Here is a 24,921-nt window from a genome sequence, read left to right as displayed (position 1 = left end):
TAAAATTAAGGTTCTTCTTAGCCCAAATCTAGAGTAGGCGGAAAGGTTCATCCCTGAATAGAATATGCAGACTCTGGGACGACACTTTGCATACAAGTCTGTCTTACCTTTCTGGCCACTTCCCCGTCCTGCCCCTCCTCTTCGGTCTTCCACTTGGGCCGTATCACGTAGTCCTTGTTTGAGGGCATTGGCACTCGGGCTCTGTACACCCAGCCTGGGTCGCCCGGCCGCAGGGCTCTGTAACACACAATGTCTGGTTAACCCACTGCCCAAGGAACACTCCTGACATGCTTGATCAAACAGGGGTGTGATTTATGAACCACATCAAGGGAGGAAAATGCTCCTTACCCCTTACAGGGCACAACTTAACTCTTCATTTGTATAAAGATTAAGCTAAATAAATTACTAATTGTAAAATTAGTTCAAAATTGAAAGGGGGTGGTGAATCACTCCCCTGTCAAATTAATCAGAGCTATTAAAGAGATGTTATTCGAAAAAAAATGTTCACAGGACACGCTCACACATGCATGGAAAGACGGACTGATGCATGATGAGCATCACAGTCTCCTAATACCTTCTTATGAGCACTTTGTGTTCAAATAACCTCAAACATGTGGAATGTTAAGGGTTTGTTAAATGAGCTGGGAAAAGTAGACTTAATGCATGAGCGTAAAGTGTTGTCCCAGTTTAGCCTATGCAGTCTGTGCAATCTATGCAGGCTTATCAGGGACTACACTTTCCACTTTAATGGAATTTTACGCTTGAAAGAAGTGTCTTCCAAACAAAAATCCAGTTTAGGCAGAAAGTGCATGTGCATCTGCTGATCTGGGATATCACTTAACGTGCATGCATTAAGCCCCGTTTCCTAGAATGAGGCTACAATCAACGATGTTAAGTTCCAACATGACTGGACACTCACTTCTGTTCCACGTTCAATGACTTGTCAAGATCCTTCCTTGGTGTCTGCCCTCCTTCATCCAAACTGAAAATAAACAGAAGAAGGAAACACATTAATCCGTTATCACTTTGACACGTTTGTAGTTGATCAGAAAATCAAATTAAATTTAAGACCTTTCTTTCTAGATTCAAGTTTTCAAGTTTTAAGGGCTTCATTTACAAGCTTAGCATACCCAGGGGCAGCAACCAGCATAAAACATGAACAGACTGCAAGATACTGGCAGGCTGTTCTGGTTTTATGCTATTTGCATATAAGCATTTTCACTTTGCTTCTGAGTGGGAAAGGGGTAAAGAAAAATGTTCACCTATTCATAATACAATTGAATGGGCTGTATAATATTGTTTATAAAGCCAAAACTGCTTGTTAATATGTCATTTTTGGTACATTATCATTGTTATTAAATTTTGTTTCTCCACAGCTATTGAAGACTGCAAAAAAATGCATGTAATGAAATATCAAACAAGGCATGTGTCAATTGGGCACAGATTGGACCACATTCCATTTTTGTCTCAAAACTCCCCTTACTTTGAGAAAACCTATTTTATGGTAAATCTTTAGTTTGACAACTAATTGTGACCTTGATCTTATAGTTAGGGAGACGGTGTTTCATGCGACACTTCCTATGATAGATGACATTTGTGTAAAGATATTCAAAAATCTATCAATACATGACAACGTTATAGCTGCAACAGTAAGTTTTGCACAGACCCACTTTTGACTTACAGACACATAGGTTTGTTACAAAAATCTGTGACAGCCTCTTTAAAGGTCCTTATTATAATCCACTCATTTTTCGAACCTATAACATGCCTGTGAGCTCTCAACTGATTCTGTTTTGACAAGTTTTTTAGTGAGACAATGGCTGCATGAATAATAAAAGATCAAAATAATTAAAGAACTGGAATTTAAAGTCAATGCAATAAAATAATAACAAGGGACAAAATTGTAACAAACCCAGGTTTTCAATTTGAGTAAAATAATGGCTGTTTGTAAAACATGCATGCCCCCCATACGGGCTTTCCGTTGTAGTGGCAGCCATTGTGTGTATACGATTTTTGTCACTGTGACCTTGACTTTTGACCTTGTGACCTGAAAATCAATAGGGGTCATCTGCGGGTCACGATTAATGTACCTATGAAGAGTCATGATCCTAGGCAAAAGCGTTCTTGAGTTATCATCCGAAAATCATTTTACTATTTCGGGTGACCGTGACCTTTGACCTTGTGACCTCAAAATCAATAGGGGTCATCTGCAAGTCATGATCAATCTACCTATGAAGTTTCATGATCCTAGGCGTAAACGTTCTTGAGTTATCATCCGAAAACCATTTTACTATTTCGGGTCACCGTAACCTTGACCTTTGACCTAGTGACCTCAAAATCAATAGGGGTCATCTGCGAGTCATGATCAATCTACCCATGAAGTTTCATGATCCTAGGCGTATGCGTTCTTGAGTTATCATCCGGAAACCATTTTACTATTTCGGGTCACCGTGACTTTGACCTTTGACCTAGTGACCTCAAAATCAATAGGGGTAATCTGCAAGTCGTGATCAATCTACCCATGAAGTTTCATTATCCTAGGCGTATGTTTTCTTGAGTTATCATTCAAAAACCATTTTACTATTTCGGGTCACCGTGACCTTGACCTTTGACCTAGTGACCTCAAAATCAATAGGGGTCATCTGTGAGTCATGATCAATGTACCTATGAAGTTTCATGATCCTAGGCCCAAGGGTTCTCGAGTTATCGTCTGACAACCACCTGGTGGACGGACAGACCGACCGACAGACCGACATGAGCAAAGCAATATACCCCCTCTTCTTCGAAGGGGGTATAAAAAGTCTGATAAAGGGAGACAATTCAAAATGTGCATCATTACCCCCCTTGTGCCAATTCAATCTATTTTTACTCGTGGCGACCTTGATTTCAATTTGAAACATTTGAAACAAGACATGTGTTTTTCAGAAACACAATGCCCCCTATTGCGCTGCTTTGAAATAAAATTTCAACATATCATTTGGCAGGTTTAGAAATTATCTCCCTTTAAAAGCTTATTACTTCCCTTGGATTGTATTTTTTTACATTTGACCTTGAAGGATGACCTTGACCTTTCACCACTCAAAATGTGCTGCTTCATGAGATACATATGCATGCAAAATATCAAAAGTTGCTATCTTCAATATTGCAAAAATTATCGCAAAACTCTAACAAAGGTTAAAGTTTTGGGACAGAATGACAGACGGACAGGCCAAAAACAATATGCCCCGATCATTCGATCTGGGGGGCATAAAAAAAGTCTGATAAAGAGAGACAACTCAGAATGTGCATTGTTACTGATTTTTCATAGTAACTCCCCATGTTTCAACATCTATTTTTAGTCGTGGCGACCTTGACCTTGGAGATATCGAGGTAATTCTTTCGCGCAACATGCCGTCAATAATGGTGAACAAATGTGCCAAATGATTTTAAAATCTCACAATGAATGACATAGTTATGGCCCAGACAAGCTCATTTATGGCCAATTTTGACCTTTGAACTCAAAAGTGTGACCTTGGAGATATCAACGTAATTCTTTCGCGCAACACACCATCTAATGATGGTGAACAAAATGTGCCTACGATTTTAAAATCTCACAATGAACGACAAAGTTATGGCCCGGACAAGCTTGTTCCACCCGCCTGCCAGCCCACCAGCCCGCCGACATTCGCCAATCTAATAACCAGTTTTTTACTTCGGAAAACCTGGTTAAAAATATAGTCAAACCTAGTTCTGCGTTTCTTTGGCAGCTGATCGTAATCTCTCTGCTCGCGTTCTTCCTTGGACAACATCTTGTAGTTGGACGTGATATTGAACAGGGGCCGAGACCACTCGTCTGAAATGGGTCACCATGTGAGAAAGCCTTGCTGAGGAAAATGGGGCTTAATGCTTGTGCGTAAAGTATCATCCCAGATTAGTCTGTGCAGTCCCCACAGGCTAATAATGGGCGTGACTCTTCCCTTTTATTGTATTTTATGTTTAAAAGTAGTAAGTATATTCTTAGCAAAAATCCAGTTTAGGGACGACACTGTACGCACATGCATTTGACCTCATTTTCCTAGAGCAAGGCTCATACGTATTGGCTAATTGTCTAGCATTGTTCCTTTTTTAACCTCCTTGGTTATTTAAATAAGTACAACCAGACACACTGACAAGATCATAAAACAAAAGCAGTTTTGTCAAAAAAACATGCCATTTAACAACTAATTAAAGTAAAAAATGAATCAGGATATTAAAACATCTAGGATTTTAGTAAGGCAAGCAATTTTTCCCTAAAAAGGGTCAACAACTTACTGATAAGTTTGCCATCTTTTTCTCTGATCTACTTGGGGTGTTTGTACAGATACATACTAACAGTATCAACAACTTACTAATAAGCTTCCCATCATCTACTTTGGATGTTTGTACAGATACATGACCCAATACAGTGTCAACAACTTACTGATAAGCTTTCCGGCTTTCTCTCTGTTCTCCCTGATCTCCTTGGGGTGTTTGTACAGATACATGACTGCCTTGCCAATGCCACTGGCCTTAAGAGCTCCCGGGTTAATGCTGGGGAACTGCAATACAAACATCCAGGTTCTTGCCTCGAACAGTTTCAACTCATTACCCCAATATTTTGTGAAACATTTATATTTGTTGATCGAAATTTTAAAGACTTAAACATACTGCTCTTTGTAAATCAAACACAATTACTAAGTATTCATGTGCTTTTGTTTACAAAATGTGTTCAGTTGTGTGTGTATGCAAATTTTTGTGTACTGAGATAATAATAAGTATTATATTTCAAACTACAAACTAACTCGCAGGTTGTTCTGGTTTTATGCTGGTTGCTTATAGCCATTTTCACTTGTGAGTAAGGAAGGGCTGAATACAGTATACATCTAGTACAGCACTCACCTCTTGCAGAATTTTCAGGAAGGACGAGCGAATCTGCAGATTGGGCAGGCTTTTGTCTGGCAGAGGGGCAATCCATTCCTGAAACCAGTCTAAATTTAACAAGGAAACATAGAACATCCTAAATAGTACTACGTAATATAAACAAGAGCTGTGTTTGTGAAACATAATGCCCCCTACTGTGCCGCTTTGAAGCCAAATATTTGACCTTTGACCTTGAAGGATGACCTTGACCGTTGACCACTCAAAATGTGCAGCTCCATGAGATACACATGCATGCCAAATATCAATTTGCTATCATCAATATTGCAAAAGTTATGACCAAGATTAAAGTTTTGGGACAGACACACACCATGACAGACAGACAGACACATACAATGACAGACAGACAGGCAGAAAACAATATACCGCCAATCATTCAATCCGGAGGCATAAAAATGTTTTACACCAACTGGTGCACCCAAGATAGGACACAGGCAAATCAACTACCCGTACACAGTCTTCAGTGAACAAAAAGACAAAGGGCCATAACTTAACAAAATCTGAACCTGAGCAGACTGCGAGTTAAGCGCAGGCTGTTCAGGTTTAATGCTGGTTGCAAAAGCCATTTTCACTTTGCTTCTTATGGGCGAAAGGGTTAACACATTAGGGTCTTTCAGCTCAGAAATTTTAGCAAATTCTGCCACATCTAGCTGTTGAAAACTAAAAATTTTGGAACAAAGGCAATTACTCTGCGAAAATTCATTTCTTTAAATCACTTCAATATTAAGGTCATTCAACTGTTCCAAGTTTTGGAACATTCATACAGATGTTCAGATGTAGGGATGGACAAAAACATCTGTAATCCTGTTGGGACGTAAACATTTGGCTGCAAAGGAAATTATGTATATGACTGCTTGAAATGTACAATTGTCAGATAAAACTTCAATGCAAAATAATTTGTTGTTATAATGCAAGTCAGTCACTAGTGTTGTACGGATGGCACAAACATGTTACTTTTTGAAAATAAATAATTGCCAGTTATACATCTGCAACATATCTTTATTTTAAGACTGAAACATGCAAAAATTAAGATACACAATCTGTCACGGTAAAGCAATAGAAGTCAACAACCCAAAAAGTAGCATAGTTAGTTATTCCAAAACAGACGCAATATGTATAACACATCACTTACTGTCATTGCATTGAGCACACCGCAGTCCAGGAAAGCGCTGTGCAGATCGGCCCTGGAATATGACACATACTTGTGCAATTAACTCTTTCAGTGCTGGAACCGAATTTTGAAGGCCTTTGCAAACAGTTTGGATCCAGATGAGACGCCACAGAACGTATCAGGATACAGACTTTTTGCTATTAAGAAAATGCTAATTTAAGAAATCCAGCTGATGACATTTTAGCAGACGACAAATTTCCCAGCATGCAAAGGGTTAATGTGAGACCTATCAGGATAATCAGCAATATAACACACACTTAATTATTGAAAAGTGCCTCATTGTGAGAAAACAGGGCTTAATGCACAAGCATTGTGTCATCCTATATTAGCCAGCGCCGCCCTAACAGGCTATATCAGGGACAACACTTTCTGTTTTATGGTATTTTCTCTTTAAAGTAAGTCTCTTCTAACTAAAAAATCCAATTTAGGCTTAAGTGTTGTCCATGATTACGCTGTACAGACTGCACAGACTAATCTTGGATGACACATCACCCACATGCATTTAACCCCCTTTACCTAGAGCGAGGCTAAAACATATTGTACTTTAATGGTGATTTACAATAGTATTATGCCATTGCATGAGCCCTACTTTTTCAACTGTGACAGGAGAATAGGCAGGTACTGGAGTTTTCGGATGGCTGGCTTCTTCTCCATGTTCAAACCTCGGTCCTCCTGAAGTGGCAAGCACATGTAAATACAGTGAAACAAATCAAAGCACTGGACACACAGGAGTTGATCATTATTAAATGAGCCGTGGTCTGGTAAATCTGCGCTTAATGCATAAGCGAAAAATGTCATCCCAGATTGGCCTGAGCATTATGCACCAGTTTGCTTATCAGAGACATCCCAGATTAGCCTGAGCATTCTGCACCAGTTTGCTTATCAGAGACATCCCAGATTAGCCTGAGCAGTCTGTACCAGTTTGCTTATCAGAGACATCCCAGATTAGCCTGAGCATTCTGCACCAGTTTGCTTATCAGAGACATCCCAGATAAGCCTGAGCATTCTGCACCAGTTTGCTTATCAGAGACATCCCAGATTGGCCTGAGCATTCTGCACCAGTTTGCTTATCAGAGACATCCCAGATTAGCCTGAGCATTCTGCACCAGTTTGCTTATCAGAGACATCCCAGATTGGCCTGAGCATTCTGCACCAGTTTGCTTATAAGAGACATCCCAGATTGGCCTGAGCATTCTTCACCAGTTTGCTTATCAGAGACATCCCAGATTAGCCTGAGCATTCTGCACCAGTTTGCTTATCAGAGACATCCCAGATTAGCCTGACCATTCTGCACCAGTTTGCTTATCAGTGACATCCCAGATTGGCCTGAGCATTTTGCACCAGTTTGCTTATCAGAGACATCCCAGATTAGCCTGAGTATTCTGCACCGGTTTGCTTATCAGAGACATCCCGGATTGGCCTGAGCATTCTGCACCAGTTTGCTTATCAGAGACATCCCAGATTGGCCTGAGCATTCTGCACCAGTTTGCTTATCAGAGACATCCCAGATTGGCCTGAGCATTCTGCACCAGTTTGCTTATCAGAGACATCCCAGATTGGCCTGAGCATTCTGCACCAGTTTGCTTATCAGAGAAAACACTTTCCAAGTTAACTGGATTCTAGCCAAGAAGAGACTTCTGTTAAAGAAAAAATACTATCAAAGCAAAAATTTAAAGCACACGCATTAAGCATTGCAACAAAAATGTGTGGACAGGTGCTTCTGAAGTAGCCAATACATGGTTTCATAGACACAGATGGGTTTCAATAATCTTCACACACTGGAGTTTATTGTTATTACTAAACATTTAGGAAGTTTCCTCCAAAAATAGGTACACATTTTCAGTCATAGATGCTTAACAATATTAAAACATGTAGCAATGAACACAACACATTTTAAGTCATAGATGCTTCAAAGTAATAATACACATGAACACATTGAGGTTGAAAGTTAGAACATGCAATTGACTACAATTTATTTTTAGTCATTCCAAACGTTCATGACAAAAAAAATATTTATCATTTAAATTGGGTACCGGTAGTTTATTAGGTCTTTCTGTGCCTTTGGCTGCACTATGTCTGAACCTACATTCTGCCCCAGCCCTCCTACCTAATTGACTTAGTAATTTCACAAAAATTAGGGAAATCTTTTGAATTAACACTTTTTGTGTTTTTTACTAAAACAATTTTTTTTATTATTTTTTTTGCGGGAGGGGGGGGGTCTTTTGTCGTGGGGTACAGCCAGAGTAACCGGATAGAACCACACCTGTCTGGTATGATGACCACCAGCCAAACTCACATGCTTCCAGAAATGAGGATTGAACCCAGGTCACCTCGCTGAGAAGCGCCAGTACCAACCACTGCACTAATCAGACACCCACATCAAACCATTACTCATAAAGTTACATTTTTTTTACAAAAGGAGAGCACTGCAAACAGATATCAGACTGATTTTGTATTATCATTTCTAATATAAACACAAAGGAAAATATGCAACATATGCATACTGTACAGAAATCAATGGATTTACTAAGTCAATTTTTTAAGTCAAAATATATTTCTTTCAAAGGCTGTTGGGACTGAGACATGGGCTTAGAACCCACCAGTGCATGTACAACATATGTCATGTCTAGATTCCTCTTATTGACGTCAGCTGTCAAGCAGTACATACCAAATGTACTCCACTTGTACATGTTGAACAGTCATCACTATGGTTGACATGATAACAGATATCATATAGGTTTTATCTTACCTTTTTCATTATAACAGTTATTAAGGGATAAATCAGGTCACATGGAGATAGTGTAATTGTGTCTTGTTCTGTGAAAACTGGGCATAATGCATGTGCGTAAAGTGTCGTCCCAGATTAGCCTGTGAAGTCCGCACAGGCTAATCAGGGACGACACTTTCCGCTTAAACAAGATTTTCGGTAAAAAGGGACTTCCTTTAAACAAAAAATACCATTAAAGCGGAAAGTGTCGTCCCTGATTAACCTGTGCGGACTGCACAGGCTAATCTGGGACAACACTTTACGCACATGCATTATGCCCAGTTTTCACAGAACAAGATACAATTTTTCATTTTAGATCAGTAGTAGTTAATATCCAGTAATCTAATTTGTTATTAACCCTTTTAATTTTATTTGCAAATCGTGAATCACTTCAGGATGAAGTAAGAAGCCATGTTACTTAAAATACAATGTTCTATAAAGAACATCTGAAATATATATGAATGTCTTACATACAAAATGTTTTAATCATTTGAATATTTATATATTTACCTGTCAAAATAAACTTCTCCAATTGAATGCTAAATATTTTTTTGATATGATAAGCTTTATATTGGGATGGCCCTACAGTTTTTTTTCAGTTATTTTAAGATTTAATTTGGTGATAAGATTATGAGAAATGTACCTATATATAAATTGAAATAATCATGTGAGAGGAGATCAGGTGATACTGGTTCAAAAATCAGAATGTCAATTTATCCACTTGCAAAAGGGTGAAGTTATTTGAACAGCTAAAATGGCTTCCAATTTTGAGACTTCAATTAATAGGGGATCCGATTTGTTCTTTGACTTTTCTTGTTACACTTGTAAGGGAAATGACAGAACCACAGAGGCTGAATTTTACTGTGAGGACTGTTCCAAGGTTTACTGTGGCACATGTTTGGAGTACCATAACTTTCTTTACCAGAAGCATGTAACTTTGGACAAGAAAAACTTCAGTAACTGGCCAGTTTCCGATTCAACATTTGATGTTCTAGAGCAATGTAAGGTGCACAAGGACAGGAAATTGGAAATACTCTGTGAGGACCACAGTGAGCTGATGTGTACTGTCTGTCATGTCTACAATCATAAGTAAGTAATATACTAAGTAATTATTACCTATTTTAAAAATGCCGGTACTGAATTTTTAAATTGTTGAATTTTAAAATTACACCCTATTTTAGGTTAAAACAAGAGATGTGTTTGTCAGAAACACAATGGCCCCTATTGCGCCGCTTTGAAATAAAATTCACTATATCATTTGGCAGGTTTAGAAATTATCTCCCTTTTAAAGCTTATAACTTCCCTTGGATTGTATTTTGTTTACTTTTGACTTTAAAGGATGACCTTTCACCACTCAAAATGTGCAGCTCCATGAGATTCACATGCATTCCAAATATCAAATTGCTATCTTCAATATTGCAAAAGTTATGGCCAATGTTAAAGTTTTCTGACGGACTGACTGACGGACGGACAGACAGACAGTTCAAATGCTATATGCCACCCTACCGGGGGCATAAAAAATGAAGATTGAAGTTGCTGATGTCTTAAAAGTACTAAATGCATTTAAAGGGGACTTCCTTTGCAGAAAATGCAGCCATGTTGTTCTCATAGCTGATAAAGTGAAAGACCTGCACCAAAAAGGGGAGTTTAAGCAGTTGTCAGCGACTCTCGATACTTTACATGGACAGTTGATTCTGAAGAAAGATGACTTTGAGGAAAGTCTGAAGTCCCTGGAACAAGCCTACAATACAATTCTGGAAGAAATAAATGCTTTACGCAAGGCAATCAATGATTCTTTGGATCAACTGGAGAGGAATACCATCAAGGAGCTAGACACACTACTGGCTAAATTGAAAACATCTATTCAAACTGATAATGGAAACTGCAATGAGTCTATCAAAAAGATAACATCTTTAAAAGAAGATTGGCTAAATATAAAGGGCAAAAGTGAAGCAATTCAAATGGTTATCTACAGAACATGCTTGGACTTGTCTGTGAAGACCAAAGCAGTTTTACAAGAAATGACAGTAGAGAATGACATAACACTGAGCTTTACACCTGATCCAGTCATCCTTCAATCCATGGCCACTCTTTCAGGATTGGGACAAATACTCTTCACAGAAAACAGAGTAACAACAGAGACAAAACCGGAAGCATGTAGTGCATTATCCATAAAAAGTTATCCTGAAATCCAAGCCATTGAAACCAACAAGCATGACCAGGTTACCAGTCCAGTATCAGGAACACCCAGACAAGCTGAAATTGCAAACCAAACAAGTGCTCTCAACATGCTAGATACAATTTCCAATCAAACATCAGTGAAACAAGGTGACATTGCAAACCAATCAGCTGCTGTTAACAAGTCAGACTATGTGTCCAGTCTGATATACTATTCATCTACACGGTCTGACAATACAAGTGCTTTGAACAAGCCAGGCTGGATGCCTAATACAGTAGAATCAAGTTCATCAACCCAGTTGGTCCAAGAATATCAATCAAGTGCACTTGACAAGTCTGATCCAAACCAAGTCATCAGAGTGAAGACAAGTAAGAAGTATAATGTTAAGATAGAGAAGGATACTGCAAACCGGTGCTATATATCAGGTATCTGTGAGATAGCTACTGGAGTACTCCTGATCACAGACAAAAAAAACAGAAAAGTTAAGCTGTTGGATCAGACCATGAAGGTGGTGGCCCACTATGACTTGCCTAGTGCTCCAGTGTCCATTTGCAGCATTGACTCCAGTCTGGTGGCTGTTGCTATGTGTATCTATGAGGTCCACTTCATCAGAGTGACCAATCTTCAGCTGGTAAAGGACAGAACTATGGCATTCCAACATTTATGCCATGGAATTTCCCATCACAAGGGCAATCTATTCATTACAACAAAAAAAGCCTTGTACCAATACACTGTGGATGGAAGACTCGTGAGCAAGCTGTATAAAGACACAAGGGAGGGACAGACAGGTATTTCTTAAGAATATAGTTATTCTGCATGTCCATGCATCTTTCTAATTTATTTAATATATACAGTAGAAATTAAAAAGCAATTAATTATTTTATTATCTCATAAAACAAACGTGTTAATAAGAACATGAACATAATGTACATAATCACACAAGCACCGCATAACGGTTGCCAATGCTCGGCTGTGGGTGCAATTTTGAATAAATGAAAGCTTGTCAGAATTTTTATTTTTTATTTTGTTTAGAGGTCACAGTGACCTTGTCCTTTGACCTAGTGACCCAAATATGGGTGTGGCGTGTAGAACTCATCAAGGTGCAGCTACATATGAAGTTTCAAAGTTGTATGTGGAAGCAATTTGATTTTAGAGCCAATATTCAAAACCTTGACAAAATGTTAAGGTTATAGCACGACGCGGATGGCTGATGACATGACACGACGAGCTGGCTATGACAATACCTGGGGTTTTCTCCGAAAACAGCCGAGCTAAATATATGTATATTTTTGGCATTCACAAATATATATGTATTTAAATTTAAAAAAAAGTATGTTCATAAATCAATTTAATGAATCATAATACGGGAAAAAGAAAGCCACTCTTTGACTTCTGATACCTATCAGTTATTTGACATATATAAAGACAAACCGATGCAAGTATTATCTGCCGACTTCATCTTTTTAAGCAATGATGTATCCCTTAACTTTAAAGCAACATTGACAAGTGCTATATCAGATGTATAAATACCTTAAGAAAAATATACAAATGAAATCATTATTTTGTGGAAAAATTGTAATCAATATTTTCTAATTATATACTTTTCTCCCCAAAAATACATTTTTTGATGTCACTTTTCGTTGCTTCCCGTTTCTGTTTCCCAACCGTAAGCGGGAATAAGGCATAAAATAAACTAGTTCATTACAAGTATTAATAATAACATTTTCCAAAATCAATTTCACTAAAAGGCTAAATATAAAAAGTCTGCTATGCATTGCATATATCCTGATGAGTTTCAAATTAATAACCTTTTTGTCAATTTGATATCTTATTGTTATTATTATATTCACCAATCAATAAACACAAATCAATAAACACTTGTTAAAGAAGTTTGATATGTTCAAAACGAGCTGCCTGTATGATATCAGTCTTAACTATTGGTTCGTAAATGTAGTCATCCTTTATTTTATGTTGCTATGTACAAACGTCTTTATTCCAAGATGTAGGACAATTGAAAACAAGATATCACAATTCTAGGCAAAAATGATATGAACAATCAAATTATCAACACATATCAGTTTAATTAATAAGGATTAATGAAAAGCATGTGTCCTTCAACGATGGAGAATATGTTTTAGATACAAACAACTAATTTTTATTACAAATGTGCACAGTAAATTTATGTCATGGAAACGAGTGTAAATAAATTCTAGTTCAGACTTCTTGCAAAGAAATAAAAACAGCTTACAAGATTATTTTTTGAAAATGGAATATTTGTTAAAAAGACAAACATGGTTTGAGTGATACACATATGTCAATGAAATTGTGTATAATTAGATTCACATGCATATACTGCTGTATTATGTTTGTCACTCTGTAAAGATTACTGTTTCAGCATTTAAGTGAAAGAGAAGATAATGAAAGGTAAAAACATTACATATATTAAGTATGTATGTATGTTTATAGGTGTGAATATTTCCCCCTAAATTGCCACCAACCCGATATCATGTTTCCATACACAACACCTCAACTTGACTGCTTATCATACCACAGTTGACTCCTGTGCAGTGAGTCCAGATGGAGAGAGGATATATGTGACTAACCAGGCCAGTAAACAGCTTGTCACCCTGTCCAGGAATGGCAGAGTAATCTCCACACTGACTGACCCTGCACTGACGTGGAATATACTTGCTGCTCCACCAAGCATCCATGTGACAGACTCAGGAAAAGTTCTGGTATGTGAAGGCTGGTACTACCCAATCATCCAGGTGGACAAAGATGGGAGACAGATACTTGCAGAGGTGGTCACAGAGAAGGAATGTAAGAGTGCACTATCATGTGTCTACTACAGTAAACATACAGGACTTCTAGTTGTGGGAATGTGGAGTGATAATAACATTTTGGTGTTTAGCACATGCTGACTCTTTGAATAGTTGATACCAAATTATTTAAATATACATGGAATACATTTAAAACAGGAGATATTCAAGGACTGAAAATATGAAAATAGTTCCCATGAAAAAGCAGTATTTCCATGACCATATCAAAGTGAGTCAAAATACGCTCATATACTTTTTACATTAACAGAAACTTTATTTGATAGGATTGCAAAATTATCTACATCATCTTTTAATTTCTTTAAGAGAATGAGTTTATGTAATACTTGTTATAAATGCTATTTTATACTAATATTTTATTTTATACCGTTTTGCATGATTGTGTATGTAATGTACTGTTATGAATATGGACTTAATGAGTCAATTAGTTATGTATTGTTTGAACTTTTGTATGAGCATGTTAAAATATATAAATTGTTTTCTAAAAAGAAACAAGAGGGATATGGGCTCTAAGGCCCTCACCTGAGACCAGAAGGAACAAAACTATTCTAAGAAGGCAGAGTTAAGAAAAATACAAGTACTTTATGAAACATAAGTATAAAATTTCTAGGCACATTTTTATTTACAAACTCGGCTGAGATATAACTAGATATTAAGGATGCAAGAGGTTATCCGGAAATCTACTGAAACGATCAGTTAACGGGTAACATTGTTCAGAAAACGTCACCTGATTTGTTTATTATGCATTTATCATGTAATTAATATTAAGTTTTTTCTTTTTGTGCCGACATACTGCCAAATAACGCTGGCGTTTAGTTAGAACACCATGCCACACTATAACGTGTCAACAAACACAGTAATCAAGCAATAAATCAGTATCTTTGTGGTTACAAACAGGGTGCACGTTTTGATAATCGGCACTATTGTTTTGTTTTACTCGCGAAAATTTAACTTGCAAACTGTGGGGGTTTGGGCTGTTAGTGTAGACGTTATTGACAGATTTATCTAACTTGCGATAGAAATCAGTTGGGACATTAGACAGCTTATTATTATGGTTTGTTAAGTAATATCATACACTGATTGTAAAAATAAAGTGTTTATACATTTAAGTAACAATTTTATCAATATAAGCATTCATTGATAAATCTTGACCAGTTAACGTCTTATTTAATTTATCAGAATTTTATATATTATTATTAGTAATACAAAACAACAGTAAACAGTTATTAATTATCATTAAATTTAGTATTTAAATAACTGTTTCCAAGTTGCAGAATGAACAAATTAACACGACACGATTGTGAGCTATACAACACAAACATACCATAAGCGGCCAAACCGAATTAAAATAATGACATGGAAAATGAACATTTCGTTGTTCTTATAATTTTTTACTCGTATGCTTTTACGCAGGTAGAAATAACCGCAAAATATAACATATATTTACAAATTAATTAAAATAAATATGTCATGAAATTTTGATTATGAAACGGATATGGCCGTTTATATATCAACGCAAGTTATCTTTGTTTTCTATAGAAAGTACATGTACGTGCAATATGACATTTTTTATTTATACATTAACTTTTATCCTTTTAAAGGTTGTTCAGTTAACTGTTTAATAACCAGTTATTGTAAAAGGTAAACAGGTTCATGTTTATTGTAACCGGTTGTATTCCTATTAGATATCAAATATTGATGGTGAGAACTGTTTCAGTCAATCAATCAATCATAAAAACAAATGTTCAGAACAAGTTTCATGGAGATTTCATCCTGTCGGCCCGTAAGACATTACTTACAAACATTTCAAAAGGCAGCCTGTAAAATGCAAGATCCTCTGAATAACTGTCCAGTAATTTTTGCTTCCAAAGATTGTAACCCTCTTGCAGTTTTCACAACAACATTATTTCTTGATGACCAATTCATGACATTTCCGGACATAAGAAGTTTTGGCAGTTAAAGAACTTAAAAGTTTGAGCTTAAAACCGCCTACAGTTGTGTATGTTACGTTTAGTTTTCAACACAAATAACTAATACTGACAAATAAAATTAGAGCTTTGTCACCGACATGATGAATAGCCCCACATGCCGCATTGACACAGAATATTTTGCATGTTGTCTTCACAAAAAACAGCGGACACCATGCTCATGTTTAAAACGCACTAAGTGACCCTGTGACGTAGTTTTTGACCAGGCAAGGCCCATGTTTGAACTTGGCCTAGACATCATCTAGATACAACTTCTGACCAAGTTTGGTGAAGATCGGATGAAAACTACTTGAATTAGAGAGCGGACACGGACCGACCGACCGACAGACAAGCTCACTCTTATATACCCACCTAAACATCGTTTAGTGGGGGTATAAATACTTAATCCTAAATATTTGTATATTTAATTGGATTTTTTGTCGTTGTCAACAGTATTTCAGTCATATCACTGCCATCAGTTGAGCAACCCACACTTACCCTGTGTAAGCTGGTTTACCAGTACTAGGTGAGCAACCCACACTTACCCTGTGTAAGCTGGTTTACCAGTACTAGGTGAGCAACCCACACTTACCCTGTGTAAGCTGGTTTACCAGTACTAGGTGAGCAACCCACACTTACCCTGTGTAAGCTGGTTTACCAGTACTAGGTGAGCAACCCACACTTACCCTGTGTAAGCTGGTTTACCAGTACTAGGTGTCAACCCACACTTACCCTGTGTAAGCTGGTTTACCAGTACTAGCTGCCATCAGTTGAGCAACCCACACTTACCCTGTGTAAGCTGGTTTACCTGTACTAGGTGTCAACCCACACTTACCCTGTGTAAGCTGGTTTACCAGTACTAGCTGCCATCAGTTGAGCAACCCACACTTACCCTGTGTAAGCTGGTTTATCAGTACTAGCTGCCATCAGTTAACAACCCACACTTACCCTGTGTAAGCTGGTTTACCAGTACTAGCTGCCATCAGTTGAGCAACCCACACTTACCCTGTGTAAGCTGATTTACCAGTACTAGGTGTTCATGAGCAACCCACACTTACCCTGTGTAAGCTGGTTTACCAGTACTAGGTGTTCATGAGCAATCCACACTTACCCTGTGTAAGCTGGTTTACCTGTACTAGTTGTTCATACTTATGCAAGTAACTGACATTTAACCTACTTGAATCAGAGGTAGGGAAAGAAGGGCCATAAAAAGGATTTTTTTAACCAATCCCGACACAAGTTATGTAGCTGGTGCGGGTATCAAGCCCACCATCCTCTGGTTTGTAGACCAGCATTCTACCAACTGAGCTAGCCGGTCCAGGTGCAATCCTTACACTTCACATTTTAAATTTTTCAAGATTAATGTGTGCAGTTCTCATACCTCAGCTGCCACCTTCATTTTGTTGATCATGTCGGCTATGAGGTCATCTGAGTCGTTGACGATGTCGTATTCCTTACGTTTACGTTTGCGTCTTGACATTTCGTCTTTCTTCTTCATCATCATGAGATCAAAGTCAGACACAAAGTCTCTGAAAGGATGAGATCGAAGTCAGACCAGTGTTTTTTTTCACTTATAGGGGAATGGTGGCGGGGCCCGTCCAAAGGGGAAAAACGCGTCGTTTTTTAGGAAAAGGGGAAAATTAAATATTCACTCTTTTATATGTAATGATATTTATTATATGAATACACATGTTTGTATTCATATAATATTCACAGCAGAATGCCTCTGTCCTTTTTCTGAAATATATATCAATGATTTTTTCAACATTAGTTTCAGACAGTTCAGCCTTCATGCACAGTCTCAGTTTTCTTAGCCATTTTGAGTCGAATTGAGTTTTTTTAAATTGATTAAATGGCAAATTTGAGCATTTTTTATCAATAAAATGGACCAAATTGGAATGTTTTTATCAACAAATATTGACACAATATAGATACATCAGGCCTTTTCCTAGCCATTTTGGGAGAAAATGCAATTCATGTGAAAAGTCAACTGATTTGGAAAAAAATTATCTAATTTAATAAAACACTTTATAATAATTAAAAATCATACAAATTATAGTTATATACTTTGTGATTATTAATGAAATAAATTTGAGATATATTTGTCATGATTATGAAACAGGTCTTTCAAAAAAAAAAAAAAAAAAATTTTTTTTTTTTTTTTTTACTTCTGGAGGGGATTTTTTTTTTACAAAATGGGGGAAAAATATATACTCTTTTTTGAGGGGAATGGGGCCGAATATCGGCCCCGAAATTGCCATAAAAAAAACACTGCAGACACAAAGTCTCTGAGAGATTAGATCAGTCAGACAAAAATATTCTGAAAGGTGAAATAAAAGTCTCTGAAAGGATGATATCAAAGTCAGACACAAAGTCTCAGACACAAAGTCTCTGAAAGATTAGATCAAACTCAGAAGTCAGACACAAAGTCTCTGAAAGTCAGACACAAAGTCTCTGAAAGTCAGACACAAAGTCTTTGAAAGTCAGACACAAAGTCTCTGAAAGATAAGATCAAAGTCAGACTCAAAGTCTCTGAAAGTCAGACATAAAGTCTCTGAAAGTCAGACACAAAGTCTCTGAAAGGATTAGATCAAAGTTAGACACAAAGTCTCTGAAAGGTGAGATCAAAATCAGACACTAAGTCTCTAAAAGGTGAGAACAAAGTCAGACAGTAACTCTCTGAAAGATAAGATCAAAGTCAGACACACATTTTCTGAAAGGTGAAATAAAAGTCTTTGAAAGGATGAGATCAAAGAGTGTCACAAAGTCTCTGAAAGTCAGACACAACTTTCCTGAAAGATGAGATCAAAGTAGGAGACACAAAGTCTCTTAAAAATGAGCAATTAAATCAGCCAAATATATAGAGAATAACAGGTTATTGCCCTTGTTGTTTAATCGTTATTGTTGTGTAATATATCAGGGGAGAGTTATAATTAAAGAAACGCGCGGCTTGCCAAGCCTTTGTTTTATTTGTCCCCGTCATATATATTACAAAACAATAGGGCAATAATGTTCAAAAACAGTTGACACAAATACAATAAATGTGAATATCTTACTGTCCGTCCTGGCCGTCTTGTCATGCCGCATCGTCATTCTCCCCCTCAGAGTCCGACATGTTTGCCCTGGCAGCCGCTGCCTGGTCATCTCCATCATCCTCTATGGCTGTCACGCAGCAAAAAAATAAATTCAACACATAACCTTTTTGAGTCTCAAAAGTAAAAATGGCTATATGCAACCAGCCTACCAGAACAATCTGCGAGTAACTCACAGTCTTTTCGGGTAGTATGATGTCTGCTGCTGATCCGTATCTTAAAGTTGGAAATGAAGCCTTAAAAATTTGAATCTAGTAAGAAAGGTTTTTAAATTTATTTGATTTTCAAAGGGACTAAATGCATATCCGAACAGGAAAGGATAAGCATGTTCAGCATTGAAAATAGTGATTTCATATTTATAATGGTTATGGAGATTGCTTCAATTGTTTTTAATAGCATATTTTTATTTGAAAGGAAACATTTTCTTAGCAAAATCCTGTTATGGCTGAAAGTGTTGAATACACAAATCTCATAGAAACTTAGCAAGACGCGTAAGGTTTCAGAGAAAGCAAACACTCACTTGCTTTTTTCTTCTTAGCAGTGGCCTCAACGTCTTCCTCAGCGAACCCTTCGAACTCTTCTTCCTCGTCACTGGCACCGAAGATGTCTGCGACCAGGTCTTCCTTGTCACTACCGGCCTCTCTGAAGTCACAGAAACGGGCTGAATGCATGTGTGCAAATTGTCATCCCAGATTAGCCTGTGCCGTACGCGCAGGCTTATCAGGGACGACACTTTCCGCCTGTATGGAAGATGTTTACTACCAAGTCTTCCTTGTCATTCACTGCCTCTCTGAAGTCACAGAACAGTTTGCACAAAAATAAGCATTTTTTTAATTATTCTAAAATTTAAAAATTGAGAATGGTTAAGTTCATCTTGGCCATAAGTTCTTCTTGGAACCGAGTCATTTCAAAAAGGCTTGTGCAGACAATATCAATTAATTAAACCACCTGCCGAGACAACTGGGCTAAATACATGTGTGGTAAGTGAAGACCCAGATTAGCCTGTGCAGTCGTCACTGGCTGATCAGGAATGAAACTTTCTGCTATAATGGAATTTTTCATCTAAAGGATGTACATGTATCTTCTAAATAAATATCCAGTCCAGGCAGAAAGTATTGTCCCTGATTAGCCTGTGTGGACTGCATAGGATAACCTGGGAAGATACATTAAGCAGGTGCATTAAGCCTCGGTTTTTTCAGAGCAAATCTCAAACAGTAGAAAAGTACCACATGTACTTACTTGTCGCTGGGTGTAGGAGATCCTGCCCTGCTGCCCAGGGGGCTGTAGGGGGCTGGGGACACTGACTTTGACCTGCTGCTGCCCCTAGAACCGGAACTGAAAGTAGTAGAAATAGGCTGGAAATGCAAGGCAGATTTGTTATGCAATTGATCTTAAACATATTATATGTCGATCTGTTATCTATTTGAACCTAATTCCTGGAAAATTGGGTTTAATGCACGTAAGTAGCGTTGTCCCAGATTAATGTGGTTGTGTTGTCTAAGATGTGCACAATGCACAGGCTAATCAGTGACAAAACTCTCTGCCTTAACTGGATTTTTGCTAAGAAAAGACATTCTTTAAACCAACAGTTCCATAAAAGCAGAATGTGTTGTCCCTAATACTAGTAAGCACGTGAAGACTGCACAATCTAATCTGGGATGACAATTTATGCACATTCAGTTAGCCCAGTTTTCCCAGAGAAGGCTCATTAGGTCTTAAAGAACTCACATAGTACAAACATGTATCTCGAACATGAAACAAAAGAGAATGGAAATCTAAATGATGGCAATGCAGGTAACATAATGATTTTGTGTATGTACTTTTTCATTTAAAACTTCAATGCTTTAGGTGACCCCTCTATAAAGTTATTAATACCCCTCCTTTCAATTTCTGATATTTACACATATAATTACAATGTCAATATTATTTAATCAATGAACAAATGAATTAGGTATGTTCATGGATGCAATCCAGAAATTTGTAAAGTTTGGCATTAGAATCAGAAATCTAGCGACAACGATTCATAAATAAAAATACATACTCTGTACTCTTTTATCAAAAGTGATTAAATACATGTACCATCAGAATACTAGCACAGTAGCTGCATATTATGATATCTAAATATTAATTGACATCCCTAGAATGAACAAGAGCACCGCATAACGGTTGCCACGCTCGGCTACAGGTGCAGTTTTGAATAAATGAAAGCTTGTCAGATTTTTAATTTTTTTAGAGGTCACAGTGACCTTGCCCTTTGACCTTGTGACCCCAAAATGGGGGTGGCGTGTAGAACTCATCAAGGTGGAAGCACTTTGCTTTTAGAGCCAATCTTAGGGTTTTAGCACGACGCGGACGTCAGATGGCGGACGACACGATGAGCTGGCTATGACAATACCTCGGGTTTTCTCCGATAACGCCGAGCTAAAAATCAGTATTAACTCATCAAACTTACCTGCTTCTACTACCAGGCCTTGACCCTGACCTTGGAGAATCTGACCTTGACCTTCCACTAGCTGGACTACCAGATCGACTTCTAGACCGTGACACACTTTTTGATCGGCCTCTTCCACTGGCAGCACTGCCAGACCGTGACCTGTTTCCTCCGCTAGCTGGACTCCCTGATCTGCTTTGATGCAGACTGCCTGACCTAGATCTACTCCTTGCAGGACTTCCTGACTCTGACCTACGTCTAGCTGGACTACCAGAGGGCGACCTTTTGTTGCTGCCCACACTTGCAGAGCGAGACCTGCTTCGATTGCTAGCAGGACTGCCAGATCTACTTCTAGCAGGACTGCCTGGCTGTGACCCACTTCTGTTACTTGCTGGACTGCCGGACCTCGACCTTTGTACAGGACTGCCTGTTTATTCAAATTAAAACATGGAGATATTGATATACTTTATTTGACAAGTTTGCATAAATGGATTGACAGAAAGACATACAAAGATCAACCCACACTTCATACTAGCAGTAGCATATTATTCAATCCCGATTCCTGAACAGTACATGCATTTCTGTATACACTATTTTTACATGATTGCTTCAAACAGGGATTACAGTTGAAGCAAAATTTCGCAATATGATGCAAGTTTTTTGTAATTGTCTTAGTTTTGACTCCTTCAATTTATCTACCATGCATCAATATTAATTATGCAAAAAAGACCAAAATGCTTACTTTCAAATATTTTTATATCATACAGTTTGTATTGTTTGCATAGCGTTGAATTTAAGTTTCTACAAAACAACATACACAGAGTATATAACATATATATGCAGAAACATAATCATTCTTGACACCAGATTTTTTACCCCTGGAAATTTTATTTGACCCCAAAACATTTAATCGTGGGAGGTCATTTGACTCCTGATGTTTAAAATGTATTGATAAATCAATAAAAGCTACATCAGTTAAACTCAAACAACTCAGTGAATGAGTCCCCTGTCCCAGTTGTAATTATTTGATCCTATTTGCATACCAGTGGGTGATGTGACCTCTTGTAACAAGATTATCCTGTGAAGCCTGCAAAGACTTATCTGAGACGACACTTTACGCGCATCTAATAACAATAGAATAACAATAACAATAGAATGACAATAACAATAGAATGAGACTCAAATGCATACCAGTGGGTGATGCGGGCCCTTGTGACTCTATGGGTGACATGGGCGGGCTGTCCCCTGGAAACCCCGTCCCTGGGGTGTGTGGGGGTAAACCCATGGGTGACTCTGGGCCACTATGGGCAGACATCCTACTTTCATCCTCTTGAGAGCCTGTTTAATGTAAAAAATCTAGCCTCCTTCTGGGAAACAGGGCTTAATGTATGTGCGTCAAGTGTCATTACAGATAAGCCAATGTAGTCTGCACAGGCTAATCGGGGATGATACTTTCATGCCTAAACTGGATATTAGCTAAGATAAAAAGTCTTCCTTTAAATGGCAATTACCATTAGAGTGGAAAATGTCACCCTTGACTTATCTGGAACAAAAATTTTATGCACATGCATTAAGCCCAGTTCCCGGAATGAGATTCATAGAATTGAAAGTCCTTTGTCAAACCTTTTTTAAACCTGGATATACATGCAGATAAGAAGGATTCTGATTCACAATGACCAAAGTTGTTGTCCTGACTGATTATTATGATTTGTAAATAAAAAAGGGAAAATCATGAATATATCGTTACATACTGTACATACAGATAATTGATTGACAATCAGGCTTTACAAGCTAGTGTTTGAATCAACGTGATTACAACAACAAGAAATGTAAATGCTGTAAATTGGTCTCATTCTTCAAAGTAAAAAACACAAATTAGATACCCAACACATAAAAGATAGACAACACAGATGCCCCCTTGTTCCACTCTTGCCTCAAAACACCACTTATGCAATAAAAAATTATTCTTGTTAAAATTTTACCTGTGTCATAAACGTGTGACATTGACCTTTGAGGTAGGGATACAGGTTTGCATGCAAAACATCTTCTTTATCTTACATTTAACATGTACATTTGTGCAAAGTTATTTTAAAATCATTTTAAAATATCGCCAATATATTGCTAAGACAGAATGTTCAAGCAGTTTTATGATCAGCTTTAACTTTTGACCTCTTAGGGTGAGCTTGAATTTTGCAGTTAGAAGACATGCAGTATGTTGTCTCATGTTGGTCAACATTTCTTTCAATTTTTTTTTAATCTAACAAAACATTGCAATGTCATGGCTGAAACAGGAATGTTTTACACTTTTGTATTTTTAGCATAGTGATCTTAAAACATTTGTGAAGTTTTAATTGAATACGTGTAGTAAATAAATCTTAATATCATCTTGCACCTAAATCTTTGAAATGTTATTTGTACATAAGGATGCATATTCCTGCTAAAAAGGAGGTCCCAGTTATTTGCCTTTGTCAGTGAATGTTCACATATCTGTAATAGATTTTGAGATATGGAGTTGTTGCATCCAAATATTAATTCTGCAAAATGTCAGGTCAGTATTATGGAACTTAGTCAGTGAACTCATGCAATGTCTCCTGTTTGAAGTTTCAGTTGACTACATGTAGAAGAAACAGTGATATGGACATGCTGCATGTTAACCTTACCAAGAAATGTTTGTAGATGCCAACCAATGGGAGAATACTATGATTGAACTATGCAATGAATAGTCCGGCAAATAAACGACAATACTGTGAATTTGATATTTTACTCAGTTTCAATTTACTCATGCCAAGAGAAAGGTACAACATCCTCTCTGACAAACATCATAGCATTTCTGAAAATCAATATATGTAGTTTCCATTTTGCAAATTTGCAATAAGAACACATATGGAATAGAAATACATACACTCATACATACAATAATGAACGATTTGTCCTTCAGAAACAATGGCATTTAAATACAAGCATGTCAACCATAAATTATGTCACAGATACGAAACAATACATTCTTTATGGGGATGAAAAACAACACTTTAAGCACATAAACATATTGCAAAACTGGTAATTGCAGTGTTGTTTATGGATAACATCAACTGAAATTTATAAAATTGAGCCTCGCTCTGGGAAAATGGGGCTTAATGCATGTGCGTAAGATGTCATTGCAGTCCACACAGGCTCCTCAGGGACGACACTTGAAACCTTTGCTGTTTTTTCCTTTAGAAATGACTTCCTTTAAATGAAAAATTTAATATAAGAGGAAAGTGCCATCTCTTAGCTTGGACGACACTTTACACACATGCATTAAACTCCATTTTCTCAGAGCATCCTGTGGTGCTAGGATTTGAGCCCCAGTTTGGAGGATTAAGAGGCTAAATTTGTACACTTAACAACATTTTGCAGAAACTTTTATAGTTTGAAAATGCAAACCAGATATACAGCTAGTTAATAATGTATGGTATTTTCCTAAACAAAAAGACACGTTTAATCAAAAGAAAATTATGTACACTTCCAAAACATTATGCTAAATACATGTTCTTTAACATATG

General features: G+C 37.4%; 2 protein-coding genes and 1 long non-coding RNA gene across 26 annotated transcripts in view; 2 read left to right on the top strand and 1 right to left on the bottom strand.

Moving 5' to 3' along the window:
- LOC127834079 (IWS1-like protein) overlaps positions 1-24,921 on the bottom strand; it is an 86,998-nt gene that overhangs the window by 3,501 nt on the left and 58,576 nt on the right. Inside the window, exons 11-18 of one of the 22 annotated variants that reach the window (XM_052359668.1) lie at positions 17,238-17,385; positions 6,696-6,778; positions 6,068-6,119; positions 4,897-4,974; positions 4,439-4,556; positions 3,724-3,832; positions 920-982; positions 108-237 (exon numbers count right to left, since the gene is read on the bottom strand). The exons of 14 other annotated variants lie outside the window; for them this stretch is intronic. In XM_052359668.1, the coding sequence (XP_052215628.1) occupies positions 108-237; positions 920-982; positions 3,724-3,832; positions 4,439-4,556; positions 4,897-4,974; positions 6,068-6,119; positions 6,696-6,778; positions 17,238-17,385 (781 nt within the window). The remainder of the gene's footprint in view (positions 1-107; positions 238-919; positions 983-3,723; positions 3,833-4,438; positions 4,557-4,896; positions 4,975-6,067; positions 6,120-6,695; positions 6,779-17,237; positions 17,386-24,921) is intronic. 7 more of the 22 variants (XM_052359667.1, XM_052359666.1, XM_052359665.1 and 4 more) reach the window with 7 other exon arrangements.
- Positions 1-24,921, top strand: part of LOC127834090 (uncharacterized) — a 27,945-nt gene extending 3,024 nt beyond the window's left edge. The window contains exon 2 of the long non-coding RNA XR_008027803.1: positions 24,735-24,921. This is a non-coding gene — a long non-coding RNA (uncharacterized LOC127834090). The remainder of the gene's footprint in view (positions 1-24,734) is intronic.
- Positions 9,536-15,048, top strand: LOC127834081 (uncharacterized). Of its 3 annotated transcripts, XM_052359671.1 has the most exons (4): positions 9,536-9,962; positions 10,459-11,840; positions 13,448-13,476; positions 13,606-13,748. In XM_052359671.1, exons 1-3 carry the CDS (start codon positions 9,628-9,630, stop codon positions 13,456-13,458), a joined length of 1,728 nt encoding a protein of 575 aa, XP_052215631.1. In that variant the 5' UTR covers positions 9,536-9,627; the 3' UTR covers positions 13,459-13,476; positions 13,606-13,748. The 3 variants fall into 3 exon arrangements, with proteins under 3 accessions (XP_052215631.1, XP_052215629.1, XP_052215630.1); XM_052359669.1 differs by lacking the exon at positions 13,448-13,476 and having other exon boundaries at positions 13,606-15,048; XM_052359670.1 differs by lacking the exon at positions 13,448-13,476 and having other exon boundaries at positions 13,519-13,661.

This window comes from Dreissena polymorpha, chromosome 6, assembly GCF_020536995.1.
Source record: "Dreissena polymorpha isolate Duluth1 chromosome 6, UMN_Dpol_1.0, whole genome shotgun sequence".
NCBI lineage: Eukaryota > Metazoa > Mollusca > Bivalvia > Myida > Dreissenidae > Dreissena > Dreissena polymorpha.
Note: the sequence above shows the minus strand (reverse complement) of the source record. Positions and strands in the feature narration are given on the sequence as shown.

What these genes read in the sequence shown, in the direction of transcription:
- LOC127834081 (XM_052359669.1), top strand. Translation starts at nt 9,628, where the DNA reads ATGGCTTCCAATTTTGAGACTTCAATTAATAGGGGATCCGATTTGTTC. An exon ending in TGTCATGTCTACAATCATAA is followed by an intron (nt 9,963 to 10,458) that starts GTAAGTAATATA and finishes CTTCCTTTGCAG; the next exon opens with AAAATGCAGCCATGTTGTTC. An exon ending in CACAAGGGAGGGACAGACAG is followed by an intron (nt 11,841 to 13,605) that starts GTATTTCTTAAG and finishes ATCATACCACAG; the next exon opens with TTGACTCCTGTGCAGTGAGT.